Source organism: Colias eurytheme, chromosome 18, assembly GCF_061535395.1.
Source record: "Colias eurytheme isolate Ceu_HAF_F1 chromosome 18, ilColEury1 Martin Lab GWU primary, whole genome shotgun sequence".
Lineage (NCBI taxonomy): Eukaryota > Metazoa > Arthropoda > Insecta > Lepidoptera > Pieridae > Colias > Colias eurytheme.
Window position 1 is genome coordinate 5,636,984 of NC_142997.1, and position 27,498 is coordinate 5,664,481.

Here is a 27,498-nt window from a genome sequence, read left to right on the forward strand (position 1 = left end):
CAAGCCTGGCCTGCTTTCGCACATGATAGTGTAAAATGACACTATGAGGAGTCAGCTTTTCAGTGGACAATGAAAAGCACAGATATAATAAATATTGAGCGAAGTAAAGTGACCTTTACCGCGCGGTAAAAGGTGTCAGTTTGGTGTGGAGCGTTATATGTTTATAATAATCGAATGTCGTACGCAGTAAAGTAGTGATGATGCGAAATGCGGCACCGAAGCGCTTGCACATGGCAACCTGCGCCAGCACACCTTGCGTATAAAAATATACCCACTGCTTAGCGAATGATAGCCGGCTGAATCCATGTTTTTGTGACAGTTTCGAGTAGTTGTACTTTTATAGATACGTAATATACTTAATTTATGGTCGGAATCTTTCATAAATTTGTTTTGATAACACAGCAAATATCACTTAGCGAATAAACTATTAGAGGATGCCATTTATATTTTTTTGAGGTAACTACTTAATGTTATACATATAGAGATATAGTGTTGAGCACATATGGGGAAGTAGGCACCTTCTAGAATTATTTTATTAAGTAGTTATTTTTTCAACATCGATTTGGTAACATCACTGCGGTAGGTATATTAATTCGCAACAATCTAAAAAAATGAATAAAAAAACGAACAGCTCCTAATAGGTTCAAAAAGTATGTACATCACTGGATTCTGACGTAGGTACCCACCTAATTTCGCAAAATGAAAGCACACTATTGAGACATATGTATACTACATAGTATTATATTATCTGTGCTAAAGCGTTATAAAGTTTTCTTAATAATAGTAAGTTATCTGTCAGGTGGACTTCAGGCCGCCTGTTGCTCTCGACCATTGTTTGGGGTAATATTCACGGGCCTTCTGATAAAAATGTAATGTCATGGACATACTTGATACCGACTTCAATGGGAAAGTATTGACTTACCTATTAAAGCCAATTAAAGTATGTATATGAAAGAAGAATATTTTTATTTATTACAATATTTTCTGTTTTTCCTTTGAGATCAATTTTCCTCAATCCTTGTATTCACCTGTCTAGGTTTAGTGTTTAATTTTATACTTATGAAATAAAACACTGATATATAAATATAAATATTTATTGAGACTTATATTTCATTAACTGTAAACTGAATTGTAAATGTAGAAACAAAGGTAAATCAATCACAGAAATTACATGTAGATATTAATTCATCGTTACCTATTTAACATACATAAAGAAGAGAAGTAGGAGAGAAAATTGAAGAAGGCTTCTAGAAGAAGTCTAAATGAATAAATAAATGTTTGAGTTTGAGTTTGAAAAGAAGTGAAACATTCCCTTTTATAATATACTAGCGGTCCGCCCCGGCTTCGCCCGTGGTACATATTTACGTTTTCTCTACATAAAAACCATCCTCGTACTTCAAGGAATATATTAAAAAAAGAATTATCGAAATCGGTTCAGCCGTTCTCGAGTTATGCGCTTACCAACACATTTTGCGATTCATTTTTATATATAAGACTAGCGGTCCGCCCCGGCTTCGCCCGTGGTACATATTTATGTTTTCTCTACATAAGAGCCATCCTGGTACTTCAAGGAATATAATAAAAAAAGAATTATCGAAATCGGCCCACCCGTTCTCGAGTTATGCGCTTACCAACACATTTTGCGATTCATTTTTATATTATAAGATTATATTTATTATATAGAAGCGAAAAGGTATGAGTCTGTTTGTTTATTTAGCTCAGACTCGTTCACTTGCACTAATCGAATGCGCTTGGTCATGGCGATAAGCACTATGTACGAGTATGTAACAGCTAACGAAAGTATTAAATTCATTTCGCGCCAACCCATGCGTTTAATTTCCAATACATTATATTTTTATAATTTCCATTGTATGGACTTCGGGACAGTTCGCAGGTACTGAGACAAAACATTTTCCTTATTGTAACATTGCATCGCAAGTTTACAATACATTGCAGCATTGCAAAACGTATATCAACATCGTACCGGTAGCGACGCTCTAGTGTATGACGAATACCAGCAATCCTTTGTTATCGAATGAATTGCAAAATTCGTTCTGAACACAGTAAGGGCGTAGTCGTCAAGTAACCAAGTGGCGCACTCTATTGAGAGACTGAGGAAAAAGCAACTCTAATATCTCTATTGTTTGATCAAATTTTCGACTTTTGTATACATTGATGGTTTTGTATGATTGACCGAGCAATGGTGTAGAGTTTACGGTGCATTGTATTGCTAGCAATTCTTAATGTACATTTTGTGTCATTGGCAGGGTACAGGGCTATATCTAGCGCGGCCTTGCGGCCCTCTTTGCCGCAACGCAAATCGTTGAAATCAAAACTTTCACGCTACGGACGCTACGAAGTTTTACAGCTACGAACTTCCTGCTACGTACGACGCACCCTGCACTCGAAACTTTGTTTCCGAGAGCTTTTTTTGTCACCGTACAGTTATCTGACCTATGAAACTTTGAGCTTTTTATCTACGTCTGTACTTTCAATATCGTGGCGAGGTAATGAAAAATGTTATTTATGTGCGTGTGCTGGTTCCTCTATGGTATCCATATTAGACAAATAAATATTTGTCTAATATTTATTAATATTTTATTGTTAATAGTTTAGGGATTCATATAAAAATTATTTTCGAGGCGTAATGAACCTGCTTAGGAAAAATTTAATTTTTTACCAAAGACAAAAGCTGTTTGACCACTCCAATAGTATTTTTTCGTAGAAAAGTGCTTTAAATTGCAATCTGGGAGAAGCTACACATAAATCCTCTGTGTTCATGCTGGAGCCAGTGGAGGGTAAGTTTAATTTTGTTTTTCGTGGAAGTATAACGCAGGTGGGCGCAGCGCTGTGAACGTAGAATCCAGTATTGTGTGCCGAAAGCCGTACAGTCGAAGCAGGTCGGGCGAAGCGGGGCCGATTCGGGCCGATCGCAACTCCGAAACGTCGCAAGTCCCGGCCGCGGCCGACACTCGCCTCGCAGCTCGCTCTCGTCAGTCTGCGCCCGGCCTCTGCACCGATTGTACGTGTTAGTGACGCCGTGCTGTGACATATTTGACAGTTGTTATCGTGTTCTTGTGATGTTTTCGTATCGGAACTATGGTGTATCCCCATGAAGATGTGGAGTGATTTCCAGGTAAGATACAGTTCTATACGTCCCCCCGTGCGTATTGTTCTTGTGTGTGGAAATTTATTCAACTTCAACATAGTTTGCAACTTGATTCAGTTGAGTAACATCAAGTGATTTTTGTAAGTCCAAGACTAGGTTTTGACAACTATGTTCTTTTGGATCTTATGGAAACTATAATCCGATTCGAGGAAATAAATGCTTTCATAGAAATATTTTTCCTGATATTACACAATTCGAACTTTGCAACACTTTGTTCAAGTTCTTTCTTTTCTAGTATTGATGTAAGAACTAAGAACGTTTTAATAGAGAATGCAATATTTATTCATTCAAAAAGGAATAGAATTCAATCAAAAAAAAGTTGTTTACTTCGTATTTTGGATCAATGTGGGATTCATTCGTTTTTCACAGATATTATTATTACCCATCAGTTTATGTCTACCCGCCGTAATTTCTGTCTGTCGTACTTCATTGTTTTTTTACTCAATTTATGTAAATACCCACCCAAATTAAATTTTTAGAATATGTTCATAGTGATTAACTTTTCAGTCATAATATGTACATATTATAGTATAGTATATATACCCGTTAAAGTTAGTACATATAGAAAGCAAATATGCATAATGGTTATTTACTTATTTGTAATTTTCCACGAAGTTATTCAGTTAAATTTAACTAAAAAAAAGAAACTTAGTCCTTTGTTAGATATTGTGAAACGCAAATAGTTAAAAAAATGTTTACACTTAAAAGTGCGATACGCGCCTTTTTTCGAATCTGACATCTTGCCGCGTTTCCGGCGACCTGTCAAACGTCATGTGATAGATAGAAGGGCGCATTCTGTAGTTTTAAATCAAAAGCGCTGTATTCGCCTCGAATCTTGATAACTGCGCGACGCTCGAGGCGAGCGAGAAGTCATCAAGAAATATGTAAACGTTACTATTTCGCTCTAACTCATAGCGCCGTCTCTGTCTGGCGACGGGTGTTTTTGTGTCGGGGCGGGTTTTTTGTGTGCGCGGCGCGAGGCTGCCGGCGCCGTTCGCTCGCTCGACTCCACATTAATTATCGCCGAGTTGGCTTGCCAGCGCGAACACACTTTACTTTCTATATTGCTCCTTCGTTTTATTACGAACTCGTGTCTATAATTCGAATATATTTTTCGCACTTTAGTACGTTTTCCTGGATTAGAGAATATTGTATGTCCTTCTAGTTATTAGAATTTCTATTATATAAATTGTATAAGTATGAACAAAGAAATAATAAGAACTATGAAAAAAACGATAGTCATATACCTAGGTAAAACATAGTTATTTTATGCTACATTAAAAAGTCAGTCCTAATGGAATATTTATTTATTTATTACAGTAGATATGTACAAGCTAATAACAGTCTTGATGTATATTCCTATTTCAATTTTGGGTTTTCCCAACAAGCACGAGGGCTCGTTGTTATGGCAACGATTGGGGCGCCCCGCCCCATACCTTCTTTGGTTCTCTGTCTATCTCTTTTTTCTTTTCATAAAGAAATAGAAAAGATATATAAAAAACTGTGTTGCAAATATGTTATCCCGCCGATAATATGTTATCGCTTATCAGATAAGTTATTGATATCGTTGTAATTGTTTAACCATAAGTTCGTTTCAAAGAATAAGGCGATAATAATAATGGTTGGTACTTATTGTTAGGTATTTCGTTTCTGTATAGGTAGTAACCAAGTAAAATAACTTTCGTTTGTTGACATAAACTTTAGTAGGCCTATCGGGTGGTTGGGGAGGGTGGGTGAAGGGTGCATCTAGGAATGCGACTTGTTGCAGTCACGTGCATCTGTCCTCAGCCCTCACACGTCACTCGTATGCCGTGTATTGCTGTTTGCCAATAACCCGTTATTCCGAACTTGATATTGGTTCAGTTCGGATAAAGACTACCTACACTTTATAAATTGCTGTGGATGGACATTTGTCTTGCTATTTATACATATACCACCTACCTTTGCAAATATTCCCAATAACAAAAATAATATTTTTAGAATACATGAATGTAGGTATTGCTATGCAAAATATTTTATGAAGAAATAAGTACCTATGATTAGTTATGCACGATGAGAAATTTAGGAATTACTAGTGCCTTTTGGGATTTATTAGATTTTGCTTACTATTATTTTTCTGAGGAATGTAGGTACCTATCCGGACTTAAATATATTCCAAATTAGTTCGTTAATTTGTAATTTTCAACAATGGGCAGCAAATGTTAATACCTATGTTATTGCAAAAAAAAGTCTATTGCCATCTTGTTGCCAAGACGAAAGAAAAAAAAATGAATTATGTATGTGTTTTCGGTTTTCACGTGCACAGAAATTTACTTAAATTGTATATGTACCTATATGTATCAGAATCAAGTTAGTAAACTATTCAAATACCCCCAGACAGAGACAAGTGAGACAACTTATATCATTTTTACATTGACTACACCAGACTGAATGCATATAAAAACAAAACATAAATAATATTCCCGTGAAATTCTCACAACGCTATCGCGAATCTTGAACGCACAAATTCGATTATCAACGGATGCGATTGTGATAATCACTTAACACGTTCACATTGGAGCACGTGGCTAAAGTTAGTAAACAATATAAACAAATGAATGAATGTGCCGCAACGCACCGGACGTCATCCGCGAAGACACGCATAATAATCACGTATGCAAACAAAACTAATTATGTAAAACATTCTGAATCGCGCCGGCGTTTTGACATAAACGTTTACAACCAATTATGAGCCTATTGTGTGACTCAATGAACTTGAGACACTACAATAATATAGGGCATCGACACTTAACGACGTGAATTATGAATGGCCGATCGCACCTGTTTAGAAAAACCGCGTCAGGTGTACCGAATTCAATACGGTTCATATTTTATTATCGTATTGAATTACTCGTGGCGTCTGTTTGATTTTTTTTTTACTTTTTGTTACTGGTCTATTGTTGGCACGCGCTGTTCGATGAACAAGTGTTGAAATGTGCTAATCCTATAATTTGTTATTTTTGAATTGTGTTGTGGCCCCTTTGAGTATTTAGTTAGGTTCTCTCTCCAACACCAAATTATGTCTTTATCTCTTGGAAATCCCAGTTGCTAGTATAAATTTAACAGTTGAACATTTTTGTAACAATATGTTCGGAGAAATTGGTTAACTCATTAGCTACATCAGTATCATTAGATAATACGTTTAAATAGATAAAGTTTAAGTCATAAAACAATTATGTACTTAAAAGGAACTAATCCCAAGTCAAAATCGTTACCTAATGAAAAATGTAAATTGCATACGAAAGTGAATAAATAAAAGCAGCTCAAAGTTGCAAAACGGTGTCGTTCGATTTGCGATTCTGCCAACTAAGCACACATGTTTTGAACGCACCGCGACCCAATTACGTGTCTATAAAACAATAAAGGTGTCGTTGAACTTCAGTTTCGTGTACGGATGCCTATGTAAACATTGCAACCGGGTAAACATGCTCCCGACCGTTCGTCCCAGACGCTCCGCCGCCAATAATAATTTATGTAAATTCACGTCATGCCATAAGACTGACGTTTTTATTGCCATTTTCTTATTTCGACGGTCAAGTTCATCCTGGGGTGAAAGTTTAATAGCTGTCATCAATTTTAAATGTTTATTTGTGTATACTTTTATTGTGTCAAACTGGTTGTTGATAATAATCATATGGTGAAGGTGCCTGTTTGTAGTAATGTGGATTATATTTATAAGTTTTAATAAGTTGTAATAGGTTGTATAGTTTATAATGGGTTGAAGGCAATATCTAATTATAAAAATTATGAATGGTACGATGACTTAGCGTGTTTATTTTGCTAAAGCTGTAAAGAATAGGTATTTAAATACATAGTTTAGTTGTGTGTAAGAATGTAAGGAAAATAAAATATTACCTCACAAATCCTTTAATGGTTTGACGTGAACAAATGTAAATAAAACATTTTAATGTTGTGAATTATGTTTTACTACAGACGGCAAGCGTAAAATCTTGTTTAGGTATAATTATACGATAATAGCTTCATTAATGCCACTACAAATCTATTTCGTAGGTAGCGACTATTAATCATTTATGAATGAATAGATGTTATTATACAACTCGAACGATATCAGAATGTAGTAAACGTCATTTTATAATCATAAGCTCATAAATAAACATAATGACGTATTGCTAGTGATCAGTCGGAAGTGGGCAGGCGCCGGAACGCGGCCGCGGCTCGCTCCTCGCCGCTCGCTACTCTACTCCACCACGTGCGCAAATGGCATGTAAACGCGTATTATTATGTAACATTGTTTTGACATTCAACAATAACGACACATTTAGCGCGGACATTAAGTGGATCAATGAACTTGAGCCGTTTGCTGTTCGATGTGACGCAACGATCGGCATTTGAGTGAGATTAATGCACTCGGATTATGGCACGCGATACATTTCAATTTACGTTCCGTTTCATTCATGATTTGAGATAATGACGGTGTACTCGTTCCTCGCATTTATATGCTTGTCGCCGCGACATGTCACCACGCGATCACGTACGTTTCGATATCCAAAATCGTTCATATCCATTCTTATAAATGACTGATCAATGTTAGCTTGTTTTTACAACCAACTCCAACTTGCACATTGAAAAATTATAACTTTTTAAACGAACAATTTAGGTACAAGGCATAAAACATTTGAGATGTTCGTGAGTGCATTGCGGGCTGCATACGTGCTGTCTTGCCGAATAACTTAGTATTAACTGCAAGTTTGTGCTCAAGACGAAGGGGTGAAGGGAGTAGTACGTCTTCACCCATTGACGGTTGAAGCGAGCCGCGACACTTTCACTGCTCCGTTATTGCAGCTACTACGCGCCTACTGCACCGGGGCTGCCAGCCACCCCAATGCGCTCCCCTAGCCACCCTATACAGGGCACGGTAAATACAAGGGTGTACGTACGCCTTTGAAAATTTAGAATACTCTTCGCTAAAGTTATTCTATCTTTGGCGAATACCGTTGCTCATTTGTCGACGTTTATAATCAAGGAATTGCTATTTACTGTTGCAGTGTGACATATTCTCTTTCATATTTTATGCTTTTATGAAATTTAAAATATACTGAATACCTATGAAGCGAAATTGTACAGTGTACTAGGAAGACAAAATGATTTCAACGCAGCGTTGACTCGCTAAGTAGGGAGACAATGCACGCAACAGTTAAACGATCGTAAGTTACAACATACAAGTAATCTGTCTATCAACGGACGCATTTTAAGTCTAGACAGCCGGCCAGTCGTTCTAAGTGGGACAATGTCAATGGTGAGGGCTCGCCATTATTTGCGTAGACGTGTGTGAGGAACGGAACGGTGACAAGTGCTCGCGGCTCGTGACGGAAGTTTGTAAACATCGCCGGCCTTGTTCCCAGCTCACCTCTCCGCCAGTCACGCACCGACGATATCGATACTTTCCGCCGGCGATAATTACCATACATCGATTGTTTACTCATCTGTCCGCATCGCCGCTTTTTGCTGAAAGATTAACGTGCGCGTGCTAAATGTTACGTCAAATCGATGACGCGTAATCTAACGGTAATTATGTCTCGATTTAGGTTCAGTCGATCCTTGCACAACTGCGGCCGTAGTGTGGCCGTAGTAAGTCGCAGCTCGCAGGGAAATAGAAACGCGCGCGACGGGCGATGTTTGTTTGCGGGAGGATGTCCCGCGTCTATCGGTGATTGATGGGCGATAGATAGCTCGACATTGAACCCGCGCGGTGCACGGCTACTGTAAATATGTATATCTATTGCGGACTTCCCGTGACGTCGCACCCGTGACGCGCCGCCCGCTGACGTAGTGTTTACGTAACACATCCATATTCTTCTTGTTTACACTATAAAACTCTATTTACATTGTTATTGCATTCCGGGTCGCCGCCTTATCTTTTATTGCTTTTATTTTATTACGCGCTACCTGTTGATGTTCGGATTTATGATATTTCGTGTAAAGTGTGTCACTTTTTTGTTTGTTTACGTCCACGTGCGGTGCTTTATTTTCTTATTTGTATTGATAGATCTAAAGGAGTGAAGTGATCGTAAATAAATATATTCGAGATTTGATTATTTGATGTAGTAAAAGAAACGGTCCTATTTTATTATGGATGTTTGTTGTTAGTCACTTAGGTAGAGTTGCTCTCGGGACTAATCTTCTAAGTGCGTGCCGTTTAGAGGTAGATGGGTAGCACGGGAAGTGGGAACCCACCCGCGCTGTGTTTATTAAAAATTCATTCTTCTTCCGTTGCTTGTCGTAGATCGTAATCAGCCGCTATGAGAATTCACACGTTTTTTTTGTAAATCGTAAAATAAAATTTTTATTCAGGCGTTCATTTTAAGTGCTTAAATATTTCAAATATGAAATGTCATTTATATTTATGTGATACACAAAGGACTTATTAATTAGTACATAGTTACAAAATACAAAATAAATACTAGATTGAAAGTGTTAAAGAAAATTGCATACTTACATCAATAGCACAGACTAATAATAATATACTACGTCTTACAATAGTCATAAATCAGGTTTATCTTTTCCGTTTTTTCAAATACGACTAGAAAATATTTTTAATTGTAAATTACTATAATGCAGTGTGTGAGTGTGGGGTAAGGGGATCGACATGTCTCCCCACTGTGGGGATTCATCCCCCGCCCCGTCTCTTGATCTCTATAGAAAACGTTATCATGGAAACTCACTCGTGCCTCGAAATGTTTTGTACTGAATATTTGCTAATTAGTTTACAGTTTAAATGTTTGAGCTATTTTGCTTTTAAATACTTTGACATTTTTTTAAATAATCATCTCATCAATCTGAATCATACTGAAAATTTCACTAATTAAAATTTGTAGTTTCGTCAATATATTCCAATCGTACATTAACAATAAATGCACCTTAGTTAACCCAAAAATGCATTACCATTAACAATTCATTAACCTTATTCTTAGCAGTATTTCGAAAATAATTCGATGAGAACTATAAAATTTTTAATCATGTTGAGCAGTACGCTTTGAAATCGAGTATAAGGGGTAGGGGTGCTGGCGTCAGAACGCCTCCGCTCCCAATCTCGTTCCCACCCCGTCTAATCTCCTTTACCCCACTGAGGTCGTGACGTCACCTCTCATAGCTTTTTTGGCAATGAAAAATAAAGCTTCTGCAGATTACACCTACACTTTGCAAATTAAGCGTCTTTTGTAAACATGTAATGCAAAATACTAGCAATGTATGATTGGTAGAGTAGGTAATTAAAATTTGTTGTATCGTGCACAGTTTTCAAGTAGATTCCTATAATTAGTGTTCTTTGTGCGATTTAAATGTGAGGCTTATTAGCACGCGTACAGCATCCTAGACTAGCAATCTCAAAATAAATTGGTACGTATTTCAGCTTATTTTTTGGTTAGACATATACGCAATGGAATCAACGTTGTAGCAACGATTTTAGTCAATACTGGTTTTCAAAATATAGCACTGTTGGTAATTATAGAACACTTTACGCACGCATCAGAAATCAGCTGATCGTCGGTCGTTTTCCTTTTCATCTCTCACTTTATGTAATTAATTGTCGCCACGGGCGGCGCGGGCGTGCCGTAACTCCACTGCCGGCGAATTTTGCTACTTCTGCCCTTCACATACGACACCATCCGATTAACTATCCTCGTGATTATATTATGAATGAAATGCGTGTGTATTTAGTTTAATCTAGGCCGGGCTCTTGCACAGACGTCTCGGGTAAACTTTTGTCCACATACGTCTCGACTTTTTCTGTTATTTATGACTTGTATTTTTGTTTATTAAGCCACCCGCATGCAATCAGTAGAACCCGTATATAATCAATTATTATCAGCAGCGGGGAACGCCCATAGTCCTTCGGTAGAGTTCAGTCGCATATTACAGCGGAGTCGAACTCGTACGTACAGTCTGTCTGTTGGGTAAGAGAACGTGTCGAGAGAGGCCACTGAGTATCGGGCTGGTGTATTTCTCATGCGATGTGTTGCAACGTCGTTTGGTAAGACTGAGGTGAGCGGCGCGCCTCGGCTGTCACGTCGGCTGCGGCGCGGGCACAGCACGCGTGTTTGCGCGTGTGTGTGTGACGTCAACGCGCAACTTTCACCATACTTTCGTCGCTGGTTGTGCGCTAAAAAACAGCGCTATTAGACGACTACTATTAATACATGCGATGCGACGTCGCTCGCTTCGTTGCTCGAATGCGTTATTGTTTTCTAAAAAGATGAAAACGTTGTAGCATACTGTCAGTAGGTACGACGACATACGTTAGCATACGTTCCAATCTTTGGATTATTTAAATCTGCAATAATTCTGAAAATATCTGAATTCAACATCTGAATTAAGCTCTCTATTTGAACTGAGCACGTCTGAAAATCGTGTTGTTTTTAGCTGGTAGCAGATTGCTGCTAACAAAATGAACAAATATATACCGCCGACGAGCTGAAACGGTCAGCTCAATTCACACACAGGACCACTAATTTTAAACAGTTTACTTTTAAGGCCAGAATTTGCGCAGAAATATTGGACAAGTAAAATCCATTTGTCGCTATCGCACGCCTGTCTAATTAAGTTCTGTCATAGACTTTTCGAAGGCTCTATTACGAGCCGCCTCCAAACTTAGAGCGGACTATAACACATTTGGTAGTCTATTTGAGATTGATTTTAGGCAGTTTGCGTTTTATGCCATAGTAATAAGGCTGATATTAAGAGAAACGAGTATGATTTTACTTGCTGTGACAATTACGGCGATGCGGCCCGCCCTCGCGCCGCCGCAATCGATAGGCCTAGAGCAGGGGCGGGCGAGGGGCGCGGGACGGCGGGAGGCATCGGTGGTCATTACTTATGCAAAGCAGCAACGGTACTACCACACTGGCCCTATCGCCATTAGCTGGCAACAGTAAACCGAACGATACGTTTGGTGGCCACATTTCTGTTTTCCTTACCACTATAAATTGATTATACCGACCGAGGCTCTAGACAAATATCAAGCTCCTAGTATTCTTCACGTTGAAATGATCAGCCTAATTCGTTAAATAACTAAAGAGACAAAGTTAGACATAACAGGATTGAATGCTCATAAATTTGCGAAGTTATTTAGCTCGTGCAAAATCTGCTTTCCATAAAACGACGGCTAAGTCAAGCTCATGAAAAAGCGTCGCGTCAAAACGAACTGGCTATAAGCAGAGGCGGCTCGTGACAAAATTTTATGGGTGTTCACTTGAAATAAAACACTGAAAATACATGGTGTAAAGCAGTACAATTTATCAAAAAAATTACTTAACTATAAAGAAAATGCATACGTGATACGTCTTTCTTTTTGGTGTGCAAAAATATCTATAACCTAAAGCGACAAGACCGATAGACGCCAATTGCAGTTCATTCAACAAATGGTACCGAGATTGTGAGTGTTTTTTCATCTTGATTGAAAGATGAGCTAAGTCGTCAACGCCCGTTTCAGTCCAAGCACTCTCACCTCCGCCGGCCGCGCCCGCTTTAAATAAAAGACACGGAAAACAAAATAGTTTGTTGCTTTCATCACAACCACACAACCACGGTGTTTTCACATATTGTTCAGATTTAAACACACGCGTATATGTTTTCGTTTTTGTCGTACATTTTTGCGTAAGATCAAGTTCAGGCCGTGGCCCTTAGCTTTACATTCAAGCCGAATTTGTAACGTTTTATCACACTTTTTAATGAACGCCACATTATAATTATTGTTCATTTTAACACTCACAAGTAATACCTACTGATAACTACAGGCTATTTCAACACGTATTTTATAATTTTAATTAGAAAATTGCATGAATCGCGCGCGTGCATTGAAGTTGACTCGAGTGTTTGTTTATATTATAGAAGTGGTAACTGGCAACCTCGCGCCGCGCGCGCAATCGCTGTCCTGCCCCCCTAGTCAAGTGGCTTTCTGTTAGCGTAGCGTTCAATAGAATAGACTACGAATGTATGAGATTGACGTAATCTGTAGATACACGTATCTACAGATTACGTCAATCTCATACATTCGTAGTCTATTCTATTGAACGCTACGCTAACAGAAAGCCACTTGACTAGGGGGGCTGCCTGGCGGTAAAAACGAACCGGCAACGTTTGCGGGTGCGGCGCTCCGAATTTTGCTACTTTTCCATAGAAAATCTTTTGTTTCACGCGTAGGGCTCTGGCAAAACCCTCTCTTTCACTCCTATTGGATTTCGTATTAGGAAATGTACTAAATCTTTTTTCATTGGAGCGCAATCGTGAGCGCTCCGCTTCGCGCGTTACATAATACAGTAGGTATTATACAGGTGTATGGGATGATGGAATGATGGATATATTCATTGGTATTAACAGTAGTTTTAAAGATTACGATTGATTTTAAATAGTAATAATTAATGGTAATAATTAAATTAAGGACTATGATTTTATTATAATTATTTATGGGAGTTCACTGCACCAGCGCTCCTTAGGGCGAGCCGCCTCTGGCTATAAGTTTTAGCGGGAAAGTCGTTCCCGCGCTACGCCAGCGTATTTTCTTGGAGGAGGGGCGAATATATAGATAAAGCCGCCCCTTCGTCGCAATGGATATAACAATATACAGCCTGGAGAGAACTCTCCGATCTCAGTTCACAGAGCGCAGCGAACGAACACACATCTTCCAACATTTATTGCTTTCAATATGCTAATGCTGAAAACGAACGCGTCGCTATAAAGGTTCTAAAAGAAATATATATGCGTTACATGTAGGTATTCGATATTAGAAAAAGTATCACGCTTCTGAATATTTGATGGAGCATATAATATTCAACTATCAACACCGCACTGTAATTTCTTAGATTCATATTGATTTACAATTTATTAGAAAAATTATAAATTATTTATGATAATAAACAGTAAACACTAAACAGCAACTAAACCATTCAGCGAAATTCGTAATGTATCGCATACTGATAATACATATATTAATGACCATCGTAACACTGAATACGATTAAAAAATCTTGGTGAATGGATAACATGATATTTGCATAATGATAGTCGGTGTATGTTTTTATGTAATGATGTAAATTACTCAATGATTTGTAGCCTAATGAAAACAGTAAAGATTTATGTAAAATTATAATTAAATAATCACGGCTGTAACTCGTACCGCGAGAATGTCGCAAGCGTCTTATCAGCGGGCCCGTTATCAGTCTTCAAGGTGACGGACCGATGTAACGCTGATTGCCCGACACTCTTATCACGGACAATTATTATTATTATATGTTATGCTGTTTGGAATTTAATGTATTTTCAATGTATTTCCGCTCTAAACATTCTACGTAGTTGGATAAAAAAAGGTTTGCGATATTCTGATATTATGTTTGTGTATCTGCTGGTCATCTTGTTATTTTTTTTTTTTGAAAAAGAAAATATATAAGTAGGTATGATACTATGTAAAATTCTAGAGTTTCGCTCTCTATGTTAGCGGTAATTAATTAAGTAGATATAAGTACCTAAGCGCAATGAAAACTAGCACCAGGAACTACGCTGTCAATGAATATAAATATTTATAATTAACAAGACCAAATACTAGAATTTGTTTTCATTAAGGCCTAAGCACTTGACATTGATCGTAAAAAGTAGGCGATAAAGTTTTCGCATTTGCGCGGGAATCGTAGTAGTAATTATGTATAATGCCGAAGGCCACGTGCTCGGTTGACGTTAACAAAGTTTCTCGATGCGGAGAAAAGTTTGTGACATGTGAGAAGATACTTATAATATGTGCTACCCGCGCCCCACGCCCGTAACCGCCGAGTGAGTCAGCGGCGCCCTCGCGCGACGTCGCCCCGTCTGCCCCCATGGAAAATTTATACCCACCCTCTTCCAAAGAATATTACGATTCCGTTTTGCCAAACTCCACCTTGAGACTCTGTAATACGATCGATTCTGCTCCGTCCAGAATTAGCAAGACAAAGGAGCTCCACCAATTCTACCGAAAACAAACCCTAACTCCAGAGGGATATAGTTTGTTATTTATGACTTAAAAAATAAGTTCTAGATATTTGTAATCAGAAATATATGATAACATATTATGAACGTACTATATTGTTCTACATCTAGGTAGGTATTTGAAGTAATGTTTCTAGTTACTAGATATTATGTTGATTACTTATTATTAATTATAAATACATAGTTTATAAAATATATCGAAGAACAAAAAAGCGAAATGAGCATTGCAGTATTCAGAAGCTTTTTGTATAATTCCCCGCTCGGCATGACGTTTCGTCTCGAGAGCGTGTGCTCTCTCATCTCCTTAATTCGTCCTTCGCCGCAACCCCCTTAATTCTCCCTTCCAGCGATGCCGCGAGGGAGGGTGCTCACTCTCTTGTTAACCGGAGTTTTCCCCCTTATTTATACCCGGCGTGGGGGCGGGCGGCGCGGGCGCGCGAGGCGGCCGGGGGAGCTCTATCGACGTTCGTATGCCGCATCTATGTACTGGTGAATTAAGAGCGAAGTCGGCTTTCATTTTGCTTTAAACCTTCTACGCTCGTGTGCTCGCCTTTCAGCCACGAGACTTTCGTGTGCGCTCCGCGTACACCACTTTGAGCTCTGACAATAAGGAATAAGGTCGAGAACACTGCGCCTCATTCGCTCGCTTTCAGTGTTTTATAACTTCAGAGAGGGCGAGGTGGCAGTAGGGTTTTTGTGAGTAGAAGGACTTTTTTTGACGTACGTTTTTATGTTTTATTCGGTTAGAATTTGCTAAGATAACGATGTCACACAGAGGGTGAAAAGCGCTCTCTGCGAATGTACTGCAAGTTTTGTTTTTAGTTAAACTTTTAATCTTTTATATAGCACGATATAAAATGAAAGAAATTTCAAAGCGTATAATATTTTTCGTATTCAGTATAAATTTAACGCTATTGAATGGTGCGTTAATAGGCCAGAACTGCTGATGATAAATGTTTAAAGAGACGAGAAACTATTTTATAAAAGTTTGTTAGCGAAGACGGGAGTAAAGGGGTGGCTAACTTTACGCATAACATCTTCAGAGAAAGTGAAATTTTGCGCAAGTTCGGAGAAATACAACTCTACTCGATCCCCCTCCGCCCTTTAAGGAGTCGTCGTCTTGGGGTGGCAGTCGGTAAACCCGACTTTTAACAATTATAAATATATTTGAATTTCGCTGCTATATTTTTCATTATTTGCTCGAAACTGAAACTGAATTTACAAATTCAACCTCTCTGTTTCATCGAGCCGAATCTATAATAATTGAATTGTTTTTTCCTGAAATAGACGACACTCGATTGCCCTTCAGCTTTTCACGGGCCGAGGTACGCAGTGGATTGTTGGTGTCGAATATCACATATGAAAAATCACAAGAGCAAAGTACCCTGTGACGGTTGAACGACCTTTGTTAAGGTGTCGCTTTCGGGCAGGTTATTTAGTGCGACGGGAGAAGGGTGGGGCGTGGGGGCAGAGGGAGCTCGGCCGGGACACCCGGGTCGCCGGGCAACGCAACTGGGTCACTCCAGGCTTCCACCGCCCACCAATTATGTACACGCTCGTTATCGGACACGCGTTTTTCAATCACATCCATATTTAATTGGGCATCACTGAAAATATGTACCAGCGTGTTTCACTAGAATTTTATTCGGTTGATCAGCGTTTGGAGTGTGGGTTAAATTTTATTTTGTATGTATCGCTACAATGGAGCCAATCAATAATGTCGATTCACAACACTGTAGCAACTTCAAATCATTAGCTGTGTAATTGAAGTCGGGAAGATAATTATGTAGGGCAAGTTTCCTCACACGTAGTTTGGGAACTTCTTCAAGACACCTAACTTGTTGCATGGATGCACCGCGAAGTACGGGGTGGGCACAGGACGCGGGGGAGCGCGGGGGGTTCCTCATAGTGAATGGGCGCGAGATGTCGTGGCCGAACGCGTATGGAGATACCGCCATTGATAACCGTGACCTGGCCCTTATCGCGGCTGTCGATTGCTCCCACACGACGAGGGCTCACCTAGGTACATGAGTGTTAACTCTGCAGTGTGTCGTATTTCTCGACGCAACAGCTGATTTGAAACTAACTCTATGTCGTATGAAAACACTCTTTATGTGTTCAACTTTGGTATGATATTTTATGAAAATGTTTCAATGATACAAAGTTGAAAGTAGGTAGTAAAATACACATTTAAATTTATATATAATCTGGCTTTAATAATCAAGATTCGCATACCTTAATTTCACTACACGAAATTGATCTGGTTTCTTATAATAACGTTTAAATTGAATTTGTACATTTGGTGAAGAATATGTTCCCAGATGTAGAGTTGTCATATTATTATATCTACTCTACTTGTAGAACTTGTAACAGAGACCAAGAGTCAATTGAAAATGAACCATTTGATCAACAGCAAAATGTACACAGTACGATGGATAATATTTGTAAACAATACAGAATAAAGACGATGTCGATTACGTCAAAAATAGTCGGAGAACACAATGGACTGATAACAAATATATCTAGAGAGAGGATTAAGTGCAGGTGACGTAACGAGTGACGGGTGAGTGCGCATATCAAGTGCAACCTTGACATTGGGCATCGCCCTAATGTCGTCGCATCGATTACCGGAATGCGAACAAAACCATCTCCGTCAGCAAATAATAGTGTCGGGGCGATGAATGAACGGGCACATTAGCGAGCGGCGCGGGCGGCGGCCGGCGCCGAGTCATTACGCGCCCCCATTAATCACTGCAACAATCGGCCGATATCTCGCTATTTACAAACGCGGGAGCACGTGTTCGCTCGTACTACGCAGAGTGTATTGACCCATTTAGATAGCTCGACCTTCGCGCGGCCATTGTAAGCGAAAAACATAAAAATAAGTTTTATTGCGGCGTCGTTATGCGTATCGCTGCGGTGCGGCCCTCCCGTCACGCTCGCGCCCGACAGCTGATCGCTACGTGACATTTTTATTTTATTCTCTTCCGGGGATTCTCCGAGATACGTGCCAGTGACGTCATTATCGGTTCGCTCACGCCCGCGGTTTCTGATTTATTATCTTAAATGAGCATGAAACACTTCGCCCCGTGGATTGCAGTGATTTATGTACCTACTACGTACGCGAGTCTAACAATGTCAGTGTCAAGCTCGAACCGTAACTTACCCAATTCAAGAAACAGTTCAAACTTCTTTGTGTATGTAATAAAAAACCATAGCAAGAAGCCCGAGTACGAGATTTCACTCTTATGCAACATAGAGTTGTATAGCTTCAGTGTATGTAGCCTTGATCCCGATTCAGAAAGAAAACAGTCAAGTATTTTCCAGGAATAAATAAGTTGTCAACTTTGTAGAGAAATAATCGCATACAGCTCATACAAAGCGGCACTTGCTACGTCACATGCCTAATATATACATATTACAACGTAATTGTTACTGTGAATACCTAACTGGAAAGGGCGATATTATAAAAATTATCAAATATGTACCTCTTTAATACAAAGAATTTGTTATTCTGTTATTCGTTTTTAACGCTATGTAGAGTTCCAAGCGTGTCCAAATAAATTTACCAAATTATTGCCATCGAGTATCTCGCAAACTTACTCGCTAGCATGTGAAACTGTTTCAATATTTATAGACGGTCTGCTACCGCTGAAGGTAAGGAGTTTCGTATGAGCAGGTTTTACTAGGCAAGAGGAAACATTCCACTAGGCGGCTGCAAACTCGCGAGTCGCAACCGACATTCCAAGCGAGGCGAGGTTCGGGGAAGCGAATGCGTCATCGCTACACAAAAAACTACAATTTTCCCTTTCATTGCATCAAGTGGCAAGTCGCTCATCATAATAAACGCATAACGCCACGTCTCGCACGCGCCTCTGCACATTGTAAACAATGCGTTTCGGGAATACCCTTGCTTTTTATGCGGGAACACATTCCTGTGGAATTCCTTTTGTTTGTTTCTTAACGGTATGCGTAAACTTTTTTTGTATTCATCACACTTAAATTGTTCAACCTCACCGCGCACTTTCGTAACGGTACCCGGCCAACTCTCCTTATTGTGGTCCGAATACAACGTAAATAGGTTATAATTATACTTTTTTCAAATGATTATTAAAAATTCTGTTGCATGTTGATTCTAGCTATGGTCTCATACAAAGCGATAGCAATTATAACATTTAGAAATTGAAAAAATATACTTATTAAATTTATCATTCAAAAATTTTTGCTCAAAATTCTACGATGTTACACGGTCAAAAAACAAATAATTTTTAAACATCCGATGCCCCAATAATACGGGCAGCGTTAAAACCGATCTAAACGGAGCAGAAGTGAAATAAAAAGCTCTAAAGTGTATTCGAAGCTGCGCGAGCGACGGGCCACCAAACAGGATGTAAGACTGGTTGTGCGCACACACGGCGGTGTACGTATACACACACGCACACAGCGCGGCGCGGCCTCGCTCGCCGCTCACGGAAACGTGCGTGCCACAGACCGGCCGAGCTGCCTTGGTTATGCTTGCGAACGCTCGAATGTGCGACCCGAAAACGCCTTCCACTTTGTATATTGGAAATTTTTTTTAAAGTACTTATCAGCAGATAGCTTTTTCGGAATTTCACAATGTTATTCAATTTTAATCAGTGACTTGCTGATTATAATTTTCGTAGGTATTATAGATAGATAGAGTGTATTTTTTTTTAATATCATGATTCATGATGGTTAGTGATAAGCTTCCATCGCGTCTAGTTAAGATCCAATGTTTGCATTCATTATAAAATCTAACACAAATATACCTATTTGTCTATTGTAGGAATATAATATTATGTATATTATGCTATACATTAATTAATAATTTTATGTTCGATGATACAGATAGATTTCATAAAATAAGAAAAAAATCAAATAATTAAATAAACCAATGTTTATCTAGCGTCAATACGCCAGAGATATTATAGAAAACAATACACAAATTGCAAACGAGTAATTTTCATTAAGACATTAGGAAGTTCAATTCATCGTGATCGAGATAATAATCGGAAGCTCGGAAACAATCGAGGGTTTGATGCATTAAGCACGTTTGAGTCGGAGCTATCTCGATCTAATCTTCAGCCACCTGTAAACAAGGCAAGCAGGTCCGAACACCCCTTCGATGAATGGAAACTACAGCTCGATCACGTGCTCCACAGCTCTATTGTACAGAAAAGAAACGGTTCTCGTTAATCGGTCATTCAATCGACTCGATTCGATATTGCGGATTAACACCTCTTCACGCTATGAATTTATGAATGGAGCACAAAAGATACTATGTAGATCACTTGTAGTAAATATCGTTACGCCGTTTTATTATCGTGTTTGTTGATTTACAATGGAAGCGTAATAAAAATCAAATCATTCGCAATATGCTTTCATCTTTGTTTACATTTCGCATTCAATTTTATAATGCAGCCTTTTAATTAAAGCGACGATGGTTTATTAATTTAATAATGTTATTAAAAGAGATTTATAAGTGTTCAACCGTTTTTTTTTATCAAAAGGATAGCCAACATTTCCACATAAAAGTATCGTTTGAATAATGTCAAATAAGTAGAGAAGCAGCGAAATGTTTTCTTGCATAGCCTCGCTTTATAATGTAGAGCTACACCCCACGCTATCTACCCCATTTTATAGTCGACTATAATACAGCGCTCGTTGGAGCGTAGGTAGCTGTAGCGCTAGATAGAAGCGGACGGCCGCTACGCGATGTTATTATGTGGCGCGTCTGTGTGCGCGTGCACGTGCAGCGCCGGGCCCGCACACTAGCACACCGCCGCGCCCCTCCCGCCGCAGCCCCCCGCAACCTCTCCCTCGCCCGCGCCGTACTGCGCTCCGCCTCGACCCTCGTCTGCTCGACAACGACATGGTTAAGCGCGCTCTGAGGCAATGCTGTGCCGCTATCTATTCGTTCTTCACAATGCCATAGAAAGTCTGTTCGACTCGCCTGGTTGCTCGAAATTTTTCCTACCTTTACGTATCTTTTTTTGCGTTCAGCATATAGGTTTTGCTTTACTTAAAATGATTTGTATATGCCAAACATACATTTGTAATTAAATTAATTAAAAACAAAATTAATTAAATATTGAATTCACAAAGCCAAAGTTCTATACTAAGCATAGGTTATAAAATGCAGCAGTATGCGACAAGAGCGATAAAATAAACGTCAGACATTTTCAAGTTTCGAATGGCAAGCGACGCGCTGCGCATCAGAAAAAGAACTTTACGACAAGATTAGAAAGAGCGAACGGTGCGGCAACGTCGCACGGCCACGTTCCACGAAGCGATGCGGCAACGCCAGGGCACCGACGTCATATACTAAATTTATTTTCATGAGCGCCAGCGCTGGCGACGACACCGCTATTTTACTCGCTTCTTATACCAGTTGATTCGCTGTATAATATTAAATAAAATTATGTTGGTATAAAGTTTTACTTGTAAAATTTCACATTTATTCTGAACTCTACATAATTAAAAAAAGCAGACAATATAAGAGCGTTTTTCGAAGAACGATAGAGAGGGTGACGTAAAATAATTATTTACAGTTTAGTGATGAGTGATCGTTGAGTCAACGGAGCAATGAGCAGCGCTGTACCGTGTGACTACGCGTGCTTATGCGTATTTACGCGGTAAAGATTTGAATTGCGAAAACTTTATTCAATTCAAAAATGCAGCCTGTTTTTTTGCCTCTTTCGTTGGTAGTTTCATTTTTACCTAAGCTTTGAAATACTTTTTAAGTTATTTTTAATAAGAAGTCATGAAGGGTCAGTGGATTATTGAATTATTTTGCGTAGAAAAGCGTGCCACCTATACGTGACAGGTGCAAAGGCATCTGCCGCCCGATGGACGTAAAGTTTACTATTTTTTTTACCACATTAGCATTGCGTAGCTATAGCTTAAGTAATTGTTACATTATGTACCAATTGGATTAGGTTGAGTCTGTTATTGTTTATTACATACTTGTAAAATATCTCGTTTTCGATTTCACGATAATGCATGAATCTTAGGATACTGTATTGACAATAAGCTATTATTAAATGAATTAAATAATGCATTAATAATCGCATGGCAAAAGGTTTGATTTTGATTAATAATATATTATAAAATATATCAGATTTTAGTCAATTTAATACAAGTACAATATTCGATAACATATAAAAATAAAAATACTCTACATGTAGAGTTTTCTAACTGATTTTTTTGAATAAAATAATTACGACTTAAAATGAATGCGTTGTTACTTTTAAGAATAAAATTTACCGAAGTAGGGAATTATTTAAAAACAGTAAATTGACTTCATAGAATTACAGCAACACAAAGCTTCACGTATATTCTCGACGCCGCGCAGGTGCTATTACGATAGATCGGCTCGTTTTTCAAGTTTCACAAGTTGTAAGATTTTACGCTAGGCTGTTTTATTTTCAGTAGATATTACAATGTTGCTTTTAATTATATTGTCCTTTTGAATTCATCCATTTATTGAATTTTGTGGTCTAGCAGTGTGAAATATTTTTGAAATGTTACATTACATGTTACATAAGTATACAAATTCTTACTCATAATACCTACTCAATGTCACATAGATTCTTTTTCCACGTTTGTTGTCTTTAACTATTCTATTCGTTAAATATATTCTAAGCATAGGTAATAGAATCCAAGAAGGATAAAATAAAAGGAAAACGTAAAACGTAATAGAAAAGACTTAGAAAGAAGGGTTCCCGTACGTAATGCTCGTTAAAATCTTTTGTAAGGTAACAATTTAAGTTGAAGAATGCGAACGCCAGTTGTATCCAAATCCCACAGTTGTATTCTGAAACACGGATCTACCTGGCCAGAGCCCCAGTGGGGTAGCGCCCCGAAAGCATATTGCACCCAAAAAAAGGGAAGGGTCCCTTCACAATAGAACCCTGTGCAACCCCAGGTACCTCGAGCGATGTTCGACTCACTATACACTCAGTTGCTCTCTGGATATCACTTTGATCTTTCCATTTGGAATTAATTCTTAAATGGTACGTTAGATATAAAGTTGGTCGTGTATCATAATTGTCAAATGTAACAGTTACAATTACACATATTTAAAGTTTTTGGATTTAACTAATTTAGAAAGTTTATAAATAGACTTTATGCAAAACGAAATTGATTGTTCTTGTATCAATAGTTTCCATAGCCATATAGGTAATTCCAAAGAACAATAGTTAATAAATTTATATGACCCGTTCTCGTAAAAAATTCTTTATATAGAAATGTTTCAATGGAAAGATCTATATATGTACATATTATGGAATAAATGGATCGATCTATTACAGTGGCTAATGTTCGTAATATTAAATTTCGAATTTTGCGTTACAGGGCTCGGGTGGCGGGTGCGGCGCCAAGCGGCGCGCCAGCTCCCCGTGCGAGGGCGGCGGCAAGGTCGCACGCTGGGAAGATTCTATCGCGCGACTGGAAGCCGTGGCCGCCGGCGCGGGCGGCGGAGACTGCTGGCGGGAGGAGGAGGAGCGGCGCGCCTGCCGCCGGCGCTGGTGCGGCGGCTGGTGCGGCGCGCACGACACCATCCGCGCCGAGAACGGCAAGTCCTACCTGGAGCTCGGCGGGGCCGCCGCGCGCGCCTGCTGCGACGGCCGCGCCGCCGGCCGCTGCGCCTCGCGGCGATGCTACCGCGAGAGGCGGCTAAAGATGATGAACCTCTGCGCGCTCAAGCTGGCGCGCTTCCGCCAGACGGCGGACCCCTCCCTGCGCCGCTCGGTGCTCGTCTGCAACACGCTGCGCGGCATCGAGCGCGAGATGGAGCGCGAGAGCGCCGAAGAGGCGCCCTTCGAACCCGCCTGCGTGGCGAACGGCGTGACACGCTGCGAGCTGCTCGGCGCGCGCGACGGGGCCGCGGGGCGCGCGACACCCTTCCCCGCGCCGCCGCAGCCCGACCGGGACTCCGGTTACGGCGACGAGGAGCAGCGCACCATCGACTGGGGCTCCGTGCTGAGCCTCTCGTCGCGGTCGGCGCTAGACCCCCCCGAGGAGACGTGGCCCGACGACTGGGGCTGGAGCGAGGACAGCTTCGTGCGGCTGCTGGTGCCGACGAGTTAGTGCACGGCGCGCGGGCAGGACGCGCCCGCGCCCCCCTGAGCGCCTGTGATACGCCGCCGGCCGCGCGCGCCAGCTGAGCCCGGCCCGCGCGGCGCGGCCCCGCCGCCCGCGCGGCTCTTCTAGTCGGCGCCGCCCGCCCCGTGACGCGACGCGAACGCGCAGTCAGTAGTTAGTATTATGAAATTCACTATGGGAAGGTGCTAGCTTCGAGACGCGGGACTTTAACGCGAGCCGAGTTATTTTTGATAAGTTTATTTCTTTAAGTGAATTCCGAACTGCAACAAGTGACTTAGCCGAAGACGTTTTATCGTTAAGATCCGTGTTTGAAATTTTTGTTGAAATTATTGTGTATAATTAGATAAATGCTATATTTATTATGTTAAAAGAGGATACGAGGATTATTTGAAATTATTTCTGTCTTGATATTTTCTGTAAAATATGTCGACCGGCGTGACTATGTGTTATGTTCCCCGGCCTCCCGTGCGCCCGCCCGCTGTGGCCCGCTGACGATGAGCGAGATTACCAAACATTATTGTGTTACTGTTTCTGTTCCTTGTTGCTGAGAGCGCGCTTCTCGCGAGCGGCGACGGGAGGCGGTCGCCAGTTCTGTGTGTATGGACATGTGCCGAATGTTGGTGCGAGCGCGGCGCTGACTGCTATGTATTTGTAAACAATTGAGAACAAACTGTAATTTATTAATTGATAAGTACTTAAGAAATCGATGGACTTTCATTATTTCCGCATCCAACGTTTCTTTATGGCGCTGTGACTGGTTGTCAATTAAACAGCCTTACTGTTTCTGAGTGTAATGAAAGTATCACGATTGGCACGCACTTGACGATTGGAATTTGTAATATAAATGTATACTTATGATATTAAACACTGTCACGGTTGTACTTAAACCAACAGGAATTGCTAACGTTCACGTTCTGTCCAAAGATGCGACGGCCTTCTGTTGCTGGAAGTTATTTTTACTAATACCGTTACTATTAAGTACATTAAATTATTTAAATACTACTTAAATTGTGAATATTAGTGATATTTTTTCATAATTAATTGCTACTCACACACAGTTCCTAACGTTCTATCGACTATTAGTAAATGGCGTTTCGTTTGCAGTCCGTAATATAGTTTTATAAAGTTCCACCGCCAGGAGGCCGTCTCTATCTGATTCGTAAAAGCGAGCGATACAAACAAAATAGGCTACGGTAATGGGTAAACAGATTTGAGACATCGAATGATAAGTTATATAGTAATCGGCGGCAACCCGTCGTTCCTAACAAGAGAGATCTAGTCACAAGGTGCTGCCTCACCGCGGCAATGATACGTTCTCTCATTAGCAGCTTCGGGTTGTGAGCATCCCGCGTGAAATGGGACTTAATGAATGTGTTATCAGGATTTGCGGTCGGAATCAATCGCTGCGGCGACATTGCAATCAAATTTAGTTCGGGTTACATCGAAATTGAATTATTTTTGTATAATAGGTTAACTTTCGTTACCGACCGCGCTCCCGATAGCACATCACCCGGCGCGACACGGAATTGCGACTGCATGGACCAAACATACATCACGACATTTAATAGAACAAAGTACAAATTTCAATAAAGTAAGATGCATTAGTGCTCCGGCGCATGTTTGTCCACCGTTGTCAATTAATCAAATATTTGAATTGTGATTCGGTAGCTAATGAGAGAAAACTATGTTCTTAAATTTAGTGTACATATAAAATTTACGGAGATGGGCATTATAGCGCGGTGATACGCGATTGTAAATAAATTATGTAAATTAATAATTTTATCGATATCGTTTGTCAAGTTCAGATGATGTTGTTGGCGGCGGGACGAGCTCGCCCCACGTCTCAGTACAGACCACAGATACACAAGTTACATGCTGCATTTTATTGTAAGATGTCACAAATATTGCCAGTACAGACTCAGATATTCTCTAGTTAGGTTAAATTCGTGGGTTCTAAACTCGGTGATGCATTAAAATTATTATTTCTTGTATCGTTTAATTGAACTGATTATTTTTCATACGTACCTACCTAGATATTTTTGTTAAATATGTCCGTATGATTGGTTGTGATGGTTTACTTAAGTAAGTTAGTGAATTATGGATATATTTCTATGACGTACATAAACCCATTTTGTACTGACACAGTTTATATTGACATTTCTGTTGCACAATGAACAAATGCTGACTGGATTCTAATACTGTACTTAAATACATGATGTTTATAAAATGTTTGATGTTTGAGACTTTGAAATTATTTAGTAAAAATAATGAATTAAAATTTAAATTAAATATTGTGCGACAGAAATATCATAAATGCTCATTCTGAATGCTTGCAATCATGTACAAATTTTCAATATTTTCATCGACTGTCCTGTCATTATAATAGTGTACAGAATTATGTAAAATATGCATCGAAATTCCAAAAACCCGTAGATATAACCATTGCACAGGTTTATTCCTTGGAAATTATAAAAACCGCATTTGGACGATGAAACAAATGACACAATGTGAAGATTTACTGTTAAGCCCAACTGTCGAGTGTTGATAGTTCAAAGGCGCTTTTTATAATAGATTAAAATATAAATAGCAGGTTGTTATAATTATTTGAGATATCATGGAATCAGTTGGCGAGCCCTGCGCCGCGCATTGTGTTGTGAAATACAGCAATAATTATTGTGCGAGTTGACTGTTGTCACATCCGTCTTCTAGTCGAGGACATTTCAAAGAAACGTCCGCGGCGTCATCATACGTAACTTTGTAAAAATCCTTATATAAGTGTAATTTTTCTTAGTGTTTTCATTGCCATTGGTTACCAAAAAAATGACAGGATTTATATTAAAACGTTTGTGTATATTACTAGAAGAATACTCGTTAGGAAATCGTGAAATCAATTTTGAATGTACTCAGTCTGCACATCGAATTGTTAGTACGTTCCTCATGTTACGAGTCACTCAAAATTGTTCCCGGTGTTCTAATGTAAGAAATATTGTAATATATTAATATTGTTTAAGCTGTTGTGTCGAAAATAACAAGAACAGGAATAATTTTGTGAAACAATGGCACAAAGAATGAACATAAATATTATATATATTATAGAAACAGAAATGTGGCTATAAGAGCAATTTTTATAATAAATATTTACTGTTGAAGAATTTCTGACTTTTTATTTATCATAATACATATACCTAGAAA

General features: G+C 39.5%; 1 protein-coding gene across 1 annotated transcript; it reads left to right on the forward strand.

Annotated features, from left to right (window-relative positions):
• Positions 1–2,972: 2,972 nt before the first annotated feature.
• On the forward strand, positions 2,973–27,458 carry tara (SERTA domain-containing protein 2 taranis). Its single transcript, XM_090112181.1, has 2 exons — positions 2,973–3,136; positions 23,557–27,458. The coding sequence occupies exons 1-2, from the start codon at positions 3,113–3,115 to the stop codon at positions 24,289–24,291; spliced, it is 759 nt and encodes a 252-aa protein (XP_089968307.1). The 5' UTR covers positions 2,973–3,112; the 3' UTR covers positions 24,292–27,458.
• The last annotated feature ends 40 nt before the right edge of the window (positions 27,459–27,498 follow it).